The sequence below is a fragment of the Falco naumanni genome, chromosome 12, assembly GCF_017639655.2.
Source record: "Falco naumanni isolate bFalNau1 chromosome 12, bFalNau1.pat, whole genome shotgun sequence".
Classification (NCBI taxonomy): domain Eukaryota; kingdom Metazoa; phylum Chordata; class Aves; order Falconiformes; family Falconidae; genus Falco; species Falco naumanni.
This window is the reverse complement of record NC_054065.1, coordinates 20,000,046-20,013,126: the sequence shown is the minus strand read 5'-3', so window position 1 is coordinate 20,013,126 and position 13,081 is coordinate 20,000,046. Positions and strand designations below refer to the sequence as shown.

General features: G+C 37.8%; 1 protein-coding gene across 3 annotated transcripts in view; it reads right to left on the bottom strand.

Annotated features, from left to right (window-relative positions):
• Window positions 1-13,081, bottom strand: part of HAAO (3-hydroxyanthranilate 3,4-dioxygenase) — a 36,379-nt gene that overhangs the window by 16,597 nt on the left and 6,701 nt on the right. For all 3 annotated transcript variants that reach the window (XM_040612387.1, XM_040612385.1, XM_040612386.1), the window contains 4 exons: window positions 6,236-6,319; window positions 4,492-4,598; window positions 1,514-1,603; window positions 708-751 (listed from right to left, as the gene is read on the bottom strand). In XM_040612387.1, coding sequence (XP_040468321.1) covers window positions 708-751; window positions 1,514-1,603; window positions 4,492-4,598; window positions 6,236-6,319 — 325 coding nt within the window. The remainder of the gene's footprint in view (window positions 1-707; window positions 752-1,513; window positions 1,604-4,491; window positions 4,599-6,235; window positions 6,320-13,081) is intronic.

The following is a 13,081-nucleotide window of genomic DNA, read 5'->3' as shown; positions in this document are numbered from 1 at the left end:
GAGACTTTGGTTGTCATATGGAAAGCAACCATCGTGTTTGATCCTAAAGGTACTAATAAACTAGTTTTCTTTAAGTCATTCTCTCTATGTCCTATGTCTCTGTCCAACAGACTTGCGTTGGAGTTACGAGTGGAATACCTGCTTCAGTGTGGAAGATGCAATCAGTACGCACAAGTAGAGGCAAAATAAAAAATAAGGCAAGACAGCATGGAAATAAAATGTTAAATGGATTTAAATAGACCCTACATGAACTAAAAGTATCTGTCTTTCTCTAGGTACCCTTATTTGCCAAGAGTAGATCACAGTGTGTAGTTATAGCTAAAGGAGTACAAGTAGGTATAGAGTGTATAGACTCAACTTGCAAAAAAATCTCATTCTGCAGTCAGAAATGAAATTTTGTTACTATAAGACTTGAATAGCACGCAAGGATAGAGATAATGAGATTTCACACTGTATGCTTACCTGACAGATCATTATGGTGGCATCACATGAAAAACTGTTGATAATCATGTATATGGTTGGTTTTATTGTGGTTGGGGTAATGGAAGGAATTACTTCCCAAAGTAACTTTAATTTACATAATCAGAAAGAAAAACAGAAACTTAGTAATTTTATGTGATGATCATTGCTGTTCAACCAGATGTTGTTATAATTTGATATTTGATAAATGTGGTAATTGTTCTAATTCTATAATTAATTTGCATTACCTGGATTTGGTTTTCCAGTTTGATATTGTCTTGAATTGAAAAACCTGGAATAATAAACATTTAAACACCAGTAAAAAGTCACGTTCATGTTATGTAGGTTAACAAAGAACAGGCAGTAATGCTGGCCATTAAGCTTTGTGTTGATGTGCCACGTCCTCAGCTACTATCACATGTATTCACAATATATATACACGCATACATATGTGTGCATATATACGTTACACATACATATATATAATAAAATAGGGCCGTACCTATTTTATTGACAGAGGGTTTTTCTTAAAGTCCACCAAAATTCATGTCACTAAACAATTTCCTTGTTCACTTTAATTGATCTGTTAAACAGTTGCTGTTTCTTGATGACATTCACATATTTCCTAGAAAGCAGCTGTCTTCCAAATATGCCACAGTCCTATTATTCATGAATAATATCGATTAAAAGTACTTAGATTAAAGCAAAAGAAGCCCTAAGGCAATTAATTGAATTATGTTAACCTTGCATCAACCAGTGGTAACTCCTCATTCAATTCTTTTTGCACTTAGCAGCATTGTGCTTTTACTTGTTCAACAAGTATGTTCCAGGTAGATGTGAGGAGCACCTGATTTTTATATTTTTTTTAAATCTGATTTAATGAGTTTGGGGTATACAAGATATGATTAAAAATTCCTAGAGCACCAATTAACTTTTAACAAGTCTGTGTAAAATGCAGCATAAATAGAAAATTCACTATGTAAGTCACAGACTGATGAAGATCTATTAGATCATTTTAACTCTTCTTTTAAAATTTACACAGAAAAAAGCTTACTCTTGAATTATTGGTAGAAGTTGAGTGCCAAGATCTTCACAGTGAAACCATTTTTCAAAGAGGACATTAGTTGATTCTCCAACATAGTACCTGACAAAGTAAAAACATTAGTCAATCCTTTTATTAAGTGATCAGGCAATTTCAGTCTTTTCAAGAAAACAGCTATTTGATGTGCGAGAGCGTGTTATTCTCAAGCCTGGTGTACTTGACTCTGAAGAATGGTTATTTAGGGAAGCTTTCCGTTTCCCTGGTTAGCTGACTTGGGGGGGGCTCAAACTTCTATGGAGGGCCTTGTAGTCCTGTTGATCAGCCACAGATTAAGTCACCAAATTCCTTTACCAACTCTCCAGATTTAATACTGGGAATGATTGCTGCCATAGTCCCTTGGGACCAAGAACTTGCACTTTGGACGTAGTTATTGCAAAAATAACTGGACCCAAATACCATTTCCAGTAACTGCTTCCATGCAACTGTGAGATAAATGCTCATATTTCAGAGAGTCAACTTGCTTATTGCCCATGCATGGACTGATAAGAAATCAAGGTGGTTTATGGACTCATTTTGCAAAAAATAGATGGTTGTCAGCTGTGTAAATCTGGGAAGTGTTGTTTAGCCACCATTCTGAAGAGGAACTTAGCATTTCTCTTGTGTTACTTTATGTCTTAACAAATAAATTGTGCTGAGATCAACAGGTCAAGGTTGCTGTAATCTGTGGAACAGCAAATACAAGATTTACCTACAGATTTTAAAAAGAGTTTGTGTACTGGTAAGGGAGTGATGCTCCAGTTCAGTCACTTATATTGTGACTCATAGGTTGCATAGGATGCGAATAGGTCCCGTACGTCCTTTGAGTTAGTCACTGGAATGTGTGTTTGAAGAGGGAAACAAGGAGTATATAATTATACTGTGCATATTTGTGTATTTGTGTCTGTCTTACGTATCTATGTATGTATTGTCCAGAAACTTTCTAAGAGCTCTTTGGCTCCTCGAGTTTTGCAAACACAGGGTACTCAGAATACAATAGCATTACTAATGGCTCCAATAAGGAAAAAGCTGTGCTGCAAGCACAGATTTTGAACTCAGAGAATCTACAGAGAAGGGAGATGCTACAGATGTCTCAGCTGGGAAAAGGCTTTGTACCTGGCAAGGACTTTGCATCTTACTAAGGGTAAAGAATTCAACCACACAACTAACATCAAACTTAGTTGTTTCTGTCCTTGTTTGCCATAGGATTAACATTAGCTAGTGCATTTTTCTTATAGTACAAACCATGTAATCATTACTTGGGCTGAAACACTGAGTCAGGTTACTTATTCTTCACTTGTACAGTAATCGGTATGCTGGGGGGTCTGATTTATGACTCTATGACCGAGCCTTATAGGCATGATTAATAATGGAACAGTAACATAATAGTAGACCTTGAGTCAGCGTACTTCAAAGTTCATTATGACTGACTCTTGTACAGTCTTTGCTGCAGGTGGCTAGGAGTGAAAAATGTTTGAGAAGATGAGAGGTTCTGGTTGTAAATCCCCACCTCTCCCAGGAGCACACAGAAAGACAACGTAGGTTCAAAAGTATGACATGATTGTTCACTTGCAAAACTTCAGGTTCATCACATCTGTGTGAAAACCTCTGAGTAAATTATTTTCAGGCACCTGATGAGATATTTTCAATTAAGACTATGCTTTGTTAATCCAATTATTTTTTCCCACCTGCAAACCATATGGTAGCTTTTAGTTTCATTTCTCCACAGAGGCATGACTATATTGATAGAGTGCCACTCTCTAGATCTACTTGGGATTCCTAAAAAGGCATTCAGCATCTTTTTAACTCTTACCATTCACAGACTTCATGTACAAGGTAGGTTATTTTACTTAAAGTTACCTAAAGCTAATCATGTTGCTTTATTACAAATAAACATTGTTATCTGAATCACTGGGTAATTGTTTCTGGATCAAAATATCATTTTAATAACGTAAGTGCTCACAATTCACAGACCTGTAATGAAAGGAAAAAAGAGGCAAGTGCCAAAAGATGAACAGTGCTTTAAAGGAACTGGATTTGTCTTTAGCTTGGAATTCCAATCACATGTTTTTCTGAATGGTCCCTTCCTTAGTTTCTTATTTCTTTCTTTAGTTTTGGGGTTTTTTTGTTTTGTTTGAATGAAAAAGTGTATCTTCCTAGCTCTGCATATTTGCAATCTTCCTGCTGTGACACCACCTATGTTGCATTCAAAGCTGTAGGCAAACGGACAGTATGTTACAGATATTATCTCCATTTTAAATCTTTATAAAGTACATGAACAGCTGTAAACTCTCCTTGGTCAGTTGTATCTAGTTAATATCAAAACAGCTTTTCTAACTTGGCTAATGTTACTGCTGTGACTTGCTGCCTTAGACTTATGAATTCTGTATGACCACAGGACAAGGCTGAGTTCTGCTTCCACTAGAATACAAAGAAAACATCTCGTTTCTTTGAAGATGTTGTTCTCAAAAGGCAATAAAAGCTAGGCAGAGGTGTGTACGATGTAGAGGGGCTAGTGTTAAGAAAATTGACTTTTGTTTCCAGCTTCCCACACACCTGCCAAGAAAACTCTTCATCTCTCTGCTTTCAGTGTTTACAAAGCAATTAAAGTTCTGCTTGCCAGAATTGATAATTTATTTTTTTTTAATTTGGATTGTTACAGAGCTCTGAGATTTTAAAACTTAAGGTGATAGTAGTAGGCAATACATAAGCAGATAGCTATAACTACAACATGCAGTTAAGACGTTTCAACATGTTCCTTAACTAAATCAAATGTTAAATGAGATCTCTGATTATGTGTATATAGATAAATAGATGTGTGGAATAATATTAGTACAAAATTGCCAGGGGGAATCTGATAAGATATCAGGAAAGTACAGTACAGTATTGTATTTACATGAGAAATTAGTTTATATTACAAATCCTAACAGATTAGCCAGCAGTTTATACTTCACCTGAGCCCATCAATTTCTGTCTTTAATCTTTCCCTCTCAATCACAAGACCCACAGTGTCTGTGTATCTCTGAGGAGAATGAGGTATCCTAGCAGGTAGGAGGAACATCTGTTCAAAGAAATGAGAAAGCATCAGTATCAGGAAGTCTCTGTTCTTTGTGTTGCCCTTCCCCTGCCCCCCAGCCTGCAAAATCCTTGCCCCACTCTTCCCCTGCTCTTTGTTGATCCTGTGTTGGTCCTTTGCAGCTGCACCCACTTTGTCTGCTAAGCTGTTGGTACCACTGTTGCTTGCTTTTCCAGTGAATGACCACTGACTGCCATCAGCACCGCCTCTGTGGCATTCAGGTGCTCTCCTCCCAGTTTGATCGTCATTGCTAGACACAATGAAATGAAAAGCTAAACAGTTAAGTCATCCGGAATTTATACAGGTACTGCAATTTCTCAGTAGCAGAAATGGAAATAAAAAGCAAGGTTGTTGTCAGCTCACGAAAATGTGTGAACTAATCAACCATGTGCATCCCTGCAACACAGGAAGCACCTGTGATTGCATGATGAGGAGTGTTACTCTCTCCAGAAATAATAAATGAGGAGCTACTTACTCATGCAAATGATGAAGTGAATAAGCATTTGGTTAGAAGCCTATTACTGAAGTTTGAGAACAACCCTTTTACTAGCACCTGTCTGACTGTGTAGGAAGGTGGTAAGCCTATACTGTTCTTCAGCAGTACAGATTCCTTATTCAAGTTTGGGCAAGTCATTACAATTTCTCTGCAAAACAGAGCTAATGAAGCAGTGCTTCACCCAGACTAGTGTCAGCCTTCCCACTAAGGATATTGTGTGCTTCTTTTCATTAATGCTTCTGGTACACACCAAGATCTCAGCTGGATGTACTTCTCCATTGTGACCAGAATCTCGCTGTCTATAGGTTTGAAAACATAGATCCGTTTCTTCATTGAAAATGTTGTAATACTTTTAATGACATCAAGCTATATGGTCTCATATATATCTTCCTTTTTAGCGGCTGGCCCTACTAGATCTAATAATCCATTCAAAGACAGTGCAGTTCAGGCTTGTGACAATAATGAGTAGCAGTTGTAGCACATTTAATAACTTGTAGTGACACGAAGTAAAATACCCAGTCACACTCTCGTAAGAGCACTGCAATCTATACTTCAGCAAGTCCACTACTATCAGGGAAAATAACTGAGTGCAGCGGGATACATTTTATCCATAAATTGCTCTTTTAAAACTGTTCTTATATTGTGATGGTTGTGAAGGGTAGCTGTGAGGACTGAAGAGGGCTGAAAATAGCTGAATCTCGTAACTTTCGAAGTCCTAGGCAGTTTGCTTAATGGTGAGTTTGGGTGGGTGGGCAGTACGTACCTGACAATGTGTAAATAAAAGAATGACCCACCTGAATTCACATGGCAGATTCCATGCCATGCGGGGGAGTAAGAACTCCTCTCAGTATATTCCTGACTGTCTGAATGGGTATCCCAAATGCTCACAGATACTTTTATCTGTTATTGAAATCATGAAATGTTGAACACTGTGTATTGTCGTTTGCTGTAATTACATGGACTTTGCTATATTGCATCCAGTTTTGTGTTGTTGGGTTTTTTGGTGTTTTTTTTTTAATCCTGATGCCATTTCTTGCACAGCAGGGATACATTGATTTTTAAATACTTCATAGAATATTCATTTAATATACATACGTACTACAACACAAAACCAAGCCTATTTTACCTCCCCTTCTCGGATGACAATGTCTTTTTGTTTCCCGTTTTCAATTATCTTCAAACACATATCTCCTTTAACCTGGTAAAAAAGCTGAAGGAATAGGAAAATAACATTAAGGTGACTACTCCAAGACATTTTTTACTTTGTATTCTATATATAAAGAATACATGTATAAATACATTCAATCTGTAATTGCAAATATTTACAGATATTTTTTTCTAACAGTAAACAACAGGCTTCCAATTTTTGCTTGCATTTTGAAAAGGTTACTAAATATGTATTATTTCCATTATCTTACATACATTTGACAGTCTAAGAGCCTGTAACTGCTTATAGGGCTATTCTATGAACCCAATGGAATTCCATTGCTCTGTCTTTCCTCCTGGGGATTACTCTTTGTAGAGCTGGGATGTTATGGTTCAGATATCCGTGAATTACACTATATATAAAGCTTCATTTTACATGTATCAGGTCTTCACTATTACATCCAGTCAAATTAAATGTCACTTTTACAAATAAGCTCCAAATATGCACGCACAGGTTTTTTGGATGTGTTTTTTCATTTTGTAATGGAGCTTTCTCACGTGGGAATAATTGCCAATTTGGAAGCTGTACTGCTTTATTTCTGTGGATACTCTCAAAGCCCAGCAACAGCTGCTCCTCTTCCTACTGTGTGTGTAAAAGGATTACATTCGAGGCATGTATAAGGACAGAACCACTGAACTCATAATTCTGTCTTCAGTGACCTTTCCACAGCTTTGTCTTCAGAGCAGCTTTGTAGGGGCTCTGAGGTGCTCAGACCTAGCTTCTTGTTTCACGGCAGAACTGTGCTGTAAGCTGTAAGCAGGTCTCTCTTTGACCTGGAATAATGGGCATGGTTTTCCTCATTTTATATAATACAGAACCATAATACTTCAAAAAGTCAACTTTACTTTTCTGCCACTCTGCCAAGCTTCTCTATACTTTCCGTGATCTGTTTGCCCTATCTAGAAATCAAACAGATGAATTCATATAATTGCTAGTGCAGCTGAAATTGTCTGAAATCTCATTAAAAATTAGAACTAGAATGAAAATAATTTTATTTACAGTAATTCACTAAAATTTTAGCAAAACAAAAAATAAATAGGGGAAAGAAGAAACCACCAAAGTATATAACCCCCCCTATTTCTAACATTAGAAAAGATTAATCATTTTTTTTAATTGGGATTATTTCTGAGAGTGTTGAAATATTAATACATTCCACTGAGAATTCAAGAATCGCCTCTATGAACATAAAGAATAAATATGCTCCCAAGGGAATGACACAGTAGGGAGAACTGAAGTTATATTGGAAAAGAGCTCATGCTGAGAGCTCTTACACAACTTAAAGTCCACCTTGTGCCAGGGGCATCACCACGGGTAAATTATAACTCTCCTAGATGGCCACAGCGCCAGGCTACTTACCCTCCTTGCACTCATCTCCCCATGTTCTTTTCCTGTCATTTGCTTTGGCGTTACTGAATGACCGTATGAGATGCTATAGCAACCCTCATTACAGAGCACATCTAGCAGGGCTAACTGCTCATTGTACAACATACAGTGATTTGAGTGGGGAAATGGTCTCTCCTTCATTTAAAAAAAAAGACTTATTTAAGACCATAAGATCCTGATGGATTATTACACAAGCCATTGGTAATACGGAACTGGTAATGCTGAAATTGAAAGATGCTTTTTGAAACGTTGAGCTTTGGAGTCTGTCTTCCCTATAGCTGCTGAGGGAGTTATTACTGAACACTTGCACAGGTCATGTAGATGAGGGAAAGGACAAGAGAGGCAGGGTTTTATTATCCTTGTGACCATGGATCACAGAGCTAAGCAAACTTTCTAGTAATGAAAGACTGGAGAAGGGAAAGGGGCCGTCCAGTTCAGTAGTCGAGCATCACCGTCATCAGGAAAGATTCTGAACACTAGATTTTGAATTAAAAGAATTGTTTTGCAATGGGAAAAGAGAAATGAAGTGGGTTGCACATTACCAATAAAAGTGGTTTTCTGACCTGAATTTAAATAGTACCTTTCACTGCAAATTATGGTCTGTTCTTTAAAACTTTTTTTTGAGAAATATCTGAGTCCTTCAGTCTTCCATAAATCATCTGACATAACTGTGATTAATACAAATGCTAATAATTACTGAATCTACTGCTGTGTTTATGTTGTACCCTGAACTTTTATCAAGAAAACTGTCAACTGTTTAATATCTCAGTGAGTTACAGTCCATGCCCAATACGGTATCATACTCTCTTTTTGCTGGAATGTTTTTTCTAAATGCTGACTGAGCTTTGCCTCCCAGGCAAATCTAACCTTTTCCTAAGCACCTCCTGGAAAAATCAAGGCCTAACTAAAGAAGTACTGGGGAGGTGGGGGTCTGTGGTGTGCATACACATATATATGTATACACAAATCTGTATGCATATATATAGAGCTAGTATAGTTCATGCCACCTGAAAATATGAGCTTTTCTAATTGGTCTGTTTATACTGGGATAATCTGGTATCCATTCTCCACCATAGTACTGAAAACTGAGAAAATGTGCAACTGAGAAAATTTTCAATCTATTAGCACCTTATTAATGACAAGGCATCTTGTTACATATGATATATCTATATACACACATATATTTATCCTTGTAGAAAAACCTAGATTTGTACGTTACTACTGCATAATGGGTCAAAATGGACATGGATTTGTCTTTCTGGGTGAATATATGGATCAAGAAAGAAACAAAGATTGTTCACTAGTCTTTTTATCCCTTTTGTTGTGAAATGTGCTTATTTGCTTATTATTATACCTTCTTTTCTTCCTTCCATTTCCCAGACTTTTGCCTTTTGTTTTGCTTTCTTTTTTACTATGTGGCACTTCTTGTTATGATTATACTAAAAACACATCCTCTTACTAATTCTCACTTAACTCTAGATGTTATGAGCCACCTAGAAGTCATTCTTTACCCTAAGCTTAAGCATAACATGTTTTCATAACATTGCTCAATATGATCATTAAAACTGCAGTTATACCTATGAAAACTAACCTGAAAGCACCTTAAGATTGAAAGTTTGGTTTTAAAATTTTCCTTAAACTCTACTTACTATAGGAAAATTGCATCCTCCTTCCTTAGTCTGCTTCACCCTTCTTGATCATGCTTCAAACCTGATAGTATTTTGTTAAGCCGCACTGAAAGGCAGCATAACCACTGCTGAATCTTAGTCAAGTCTGTAAAGGGGTATTTCAGTCATTTACAAAGACTCATAAAATAAATTATGCCAGCGTTTCTGGAGACAATAGGTGGAGGTGCAAAGAGGTGGGAGCTCACTGTTGCCTTTAGTGGAAGCATAGCTGAAGCTGTTTGTCTTGGTAGAAATTAATTTCAACCATGTAGTAGAAAGTGTGGATATCACCTTAAAAATAGAACTATTATCCCCACCACATTAACATGGTGAGAATTGTATTGTTCCTTCATCCAGGTATGTGTATCCTAGCAGAGTAAAGGAAGCATGTAGTAGGGGAAGAACACAGTATTTATAGTTGATTTGTATAGGCCAATAAAAAAGCAGGTCTATTTTATCTTATGTACAGCAATGTATACAATTAAATTTAGATCCACCCTGGCTATCAACCTCTGCCTAGATGTAGGAGCCCAGAGCTCTGTGAGGGCTTTTCTAGCTGAGAGCTTATTCATAGACCTCTAAAGATACCTGCAATTTGCAGTGTACTTTGCGTACTGACTGATTCTGAGAGCGGAATTTGGAATTGTCCAGCCACTTCTGGAATTAGGCTCTGACTTGGCATATCCTGGCTTGTGTTCCTTGTCAGATTGCTAAGTGCTAAATTAATTTGCAGAGCAAATCGAATTCTGATGTGGGAGTAGAGCCTGGGTGCTCTCCAGAGGTCGGCGTCGACTGATCTCTTTAAGCACAAAAAACCTATTTCCTCCCTCTCTCATCACAAGGTTTTTTAGCCATCAGAAGTCTGGAAGGCAAACAGATAAGGAAGGTAGAGAAAACACTGTTGTGGGGTTTGGGTTTCAGTTTTTTCTCTGCTCAGTTACCGGTCATCTGTGAAACAACTTCAACACTAGCAAAAACTCACCCCAAGTCTATGCAGCAAACTTACTTCTGAAGCCACAATATCTTTCTGATGCAAAAGGACCATCACTCATTACTTTGTAATAGGTGCTTTGTTTCTTATTAAAATATTCAAAAAGTTTTCATCAGGTAAATATGGGGGGTTTAAAATGTAAAGAAGCAAAACGTTTTCTCTTGCTTTGCTGCAACTCGTTCTCAGTTTTATTGGGGAGATAAGCACCGCCAAACTACCTACTGGCATGCTCACCTAGCCCCTCTTTTCCCCTCTTTCTTAGGCATCCAGTATCACCATGCAATGTAAAGGGAGAATTGAGCTGCCAGGGGAGGGTTTCTCAAAAGCAAGCTGATTAGAGCAGCATGTGCTACAAGAAGGGGCCAGGCTTCATTTAAGCAGGTAATTTGTCAGAAACTGGAGCCAAGTCTTACTTGTAGTGTGTATGCGAGGGGGACAAACAGAAATCAAAACTGAGGTTAGAAAACTCGGATGAGCTGTGGCAGATGTGACTCGAAATCTGTATCGTGTTTCAGAGCTGTTCAGAGATGTTGCTGTATCTGTCAGACCATGTAAATATGCTAGAAGAAGCTGAAGAGATTGGCCAAGATGATCAAAGGAGAGGGAATTTCTGTTCTGAGAGTCCTCTTTAGGCCTGCTGTGGGGCTGTATCAGTACTCAGGTGGCTCCATCTATAGAAAACAACCTAGATGTTGAGTGCAAAACCAGGGTAAGATATACACAGCATGATGAGAAGCAGGGCTTTTAACAACCAAGCATAATATTGTGCCAATGCAAATGTGTTGCAGGTGGCAGATGAAAGGCTGATTTGAATTCCTCTGCATGGAACTGCACTCTTTTATGTACACTCAATGTCAGAATATAAATTCTTAAGAAATCAAAGTTAGCTAGTTGAGATTCCTTGTGTTTAAGTGGTGAAGTGGGCAAAGAGACAGAAGCCTAACTGCTTTTGTGATCCTAGATTTACCTGTTAGCATATCTCACTATCCCCCAAAGCAACCTATGCAATTAGTAAAGAAAATCTGAAATTGTTTTACTACAGCTAAGCTTTGCTATGATTATAGTTTTTGTCTGTCACTAACTTCCTCCAAAATGTAGTCCCCTTCAGTCATCTTCTTCTCTTACTTTATTTCTTTGGAAGTTTTATCATGAATTTTTTAAGGTAAGATTAGAACATCTTTTCCCCCCTCAGGCTTTGTAAGTAAGGAAAAATGCAATAAATGTACCATGATATCTGTGAGCTAAGTGCCGAAACTCTTCTTGTTACAAATGCTACTGTATGATGCAAAGTTCAAGAGACAAAGGTATATTGAGGACTGTTCCCTGGTACCTGGCATGCACCTACTACCAAGTTACCTGCTACCAAGGTTGAGCATCACATCAGGGCCGCCACATACACTTTCAGTGGTCTCAGCAAGTTGACTACACAAGAATTGTAGTTGCTAGTCCGTGTAATCCAAAGCTCTCTTGGCAAGTGAGGTACATTGGAAGAATTATTCATACGAAACCCTCACAAAACTAGCTGTATAGCACAGACACTTTCTTTTTAGTGCATATTAAGAAAGTTTTGTCTGTATAGCTATATGGCTGCATTGTCACAGCAGGATTTTGCATGTTTCAACAGAAGATGCATTTCCCAAAGCAATTCAGTTTCATTTTGAGGAGGAGTCTGATTTAGAGGCAGAAAACACCTGAGTCGATGTTTGTTGACTCTCTCTCTGTTCTGATGGAGAAAGGAGCACAGGGGAACTTAACACTTACAAATAGGAAAAAGAATGAATATGACATAGTGGTAAAGTCAAGCCAAAGAATGTGAATGTTTTATCTCTTGCAAGGTGCAGCTTGCTCCGTGTAAAACCTGTCCAACTGAAAACAATGTCTCACATATCTCTTCTGTGCAGAGGGATGGCAAATAAGTAGTGCACAGAAAATTAAGAAAGAAGTTAAGTAGTACAGAGAAAACGAAGAAGGAAGAACATGTTGAGTTACATATTTAGAAAACTCCTGCTTGTTGAGAGGAGGAAAAATAGTGTGTGAGACTAGCTGTCATTTCAGCCTAAATTACTTGTTCAGGAGACAATCCTAAAAGGCTTTGAAGAGCATCCAAATCAAGCCTCTGTTTTTCTCATAATTATCCAGCCAGGGTGATCTTCCCGATACACCTGCACGTTAACAGCACCAGCAGAGAACAGCTTGGGAGCAGGAGGATGCTCCAAAGCCCTTATCGCTGCACATGAACCCTTCACTGCTGTGAACTGCAGGCTGACAAGTGCAAGTTATGCCACAGGGCACGCTACAAGCTGTGTGGTAACAGGCATAAAATAATGAGTGAACAGTTATAAACAATCCTAAATTTAACTTCCTTTTCTAAACCAAACCTTCTTTGCTATCAGAATATTAGCAGAATAACATCAGCTAAATTTGCATTTAAAAAATGTGGGGTTTTGCATTCATGATTTGGCCTGCTAACAGCATGCCTATATAATTTGTCTTTTGAATTATCACTCAGAACTATAAATGACCTTTTGTCTGCCAAAATAATGAGCCGAACACGGTTTTGAATGTTTTTTTAATCTCAAGTCTAATTTAGGAGTATGCCCTTTTATGAGGTTACTCTCTGCCTCACAGTTCTTCTCTAATGAAAAACGTGGATCTAAATTAGATCACAGGAAGGTGCAAATGTGTCTGACAAAAAGCCGTACCTGGCTATCAGTACATTGTACC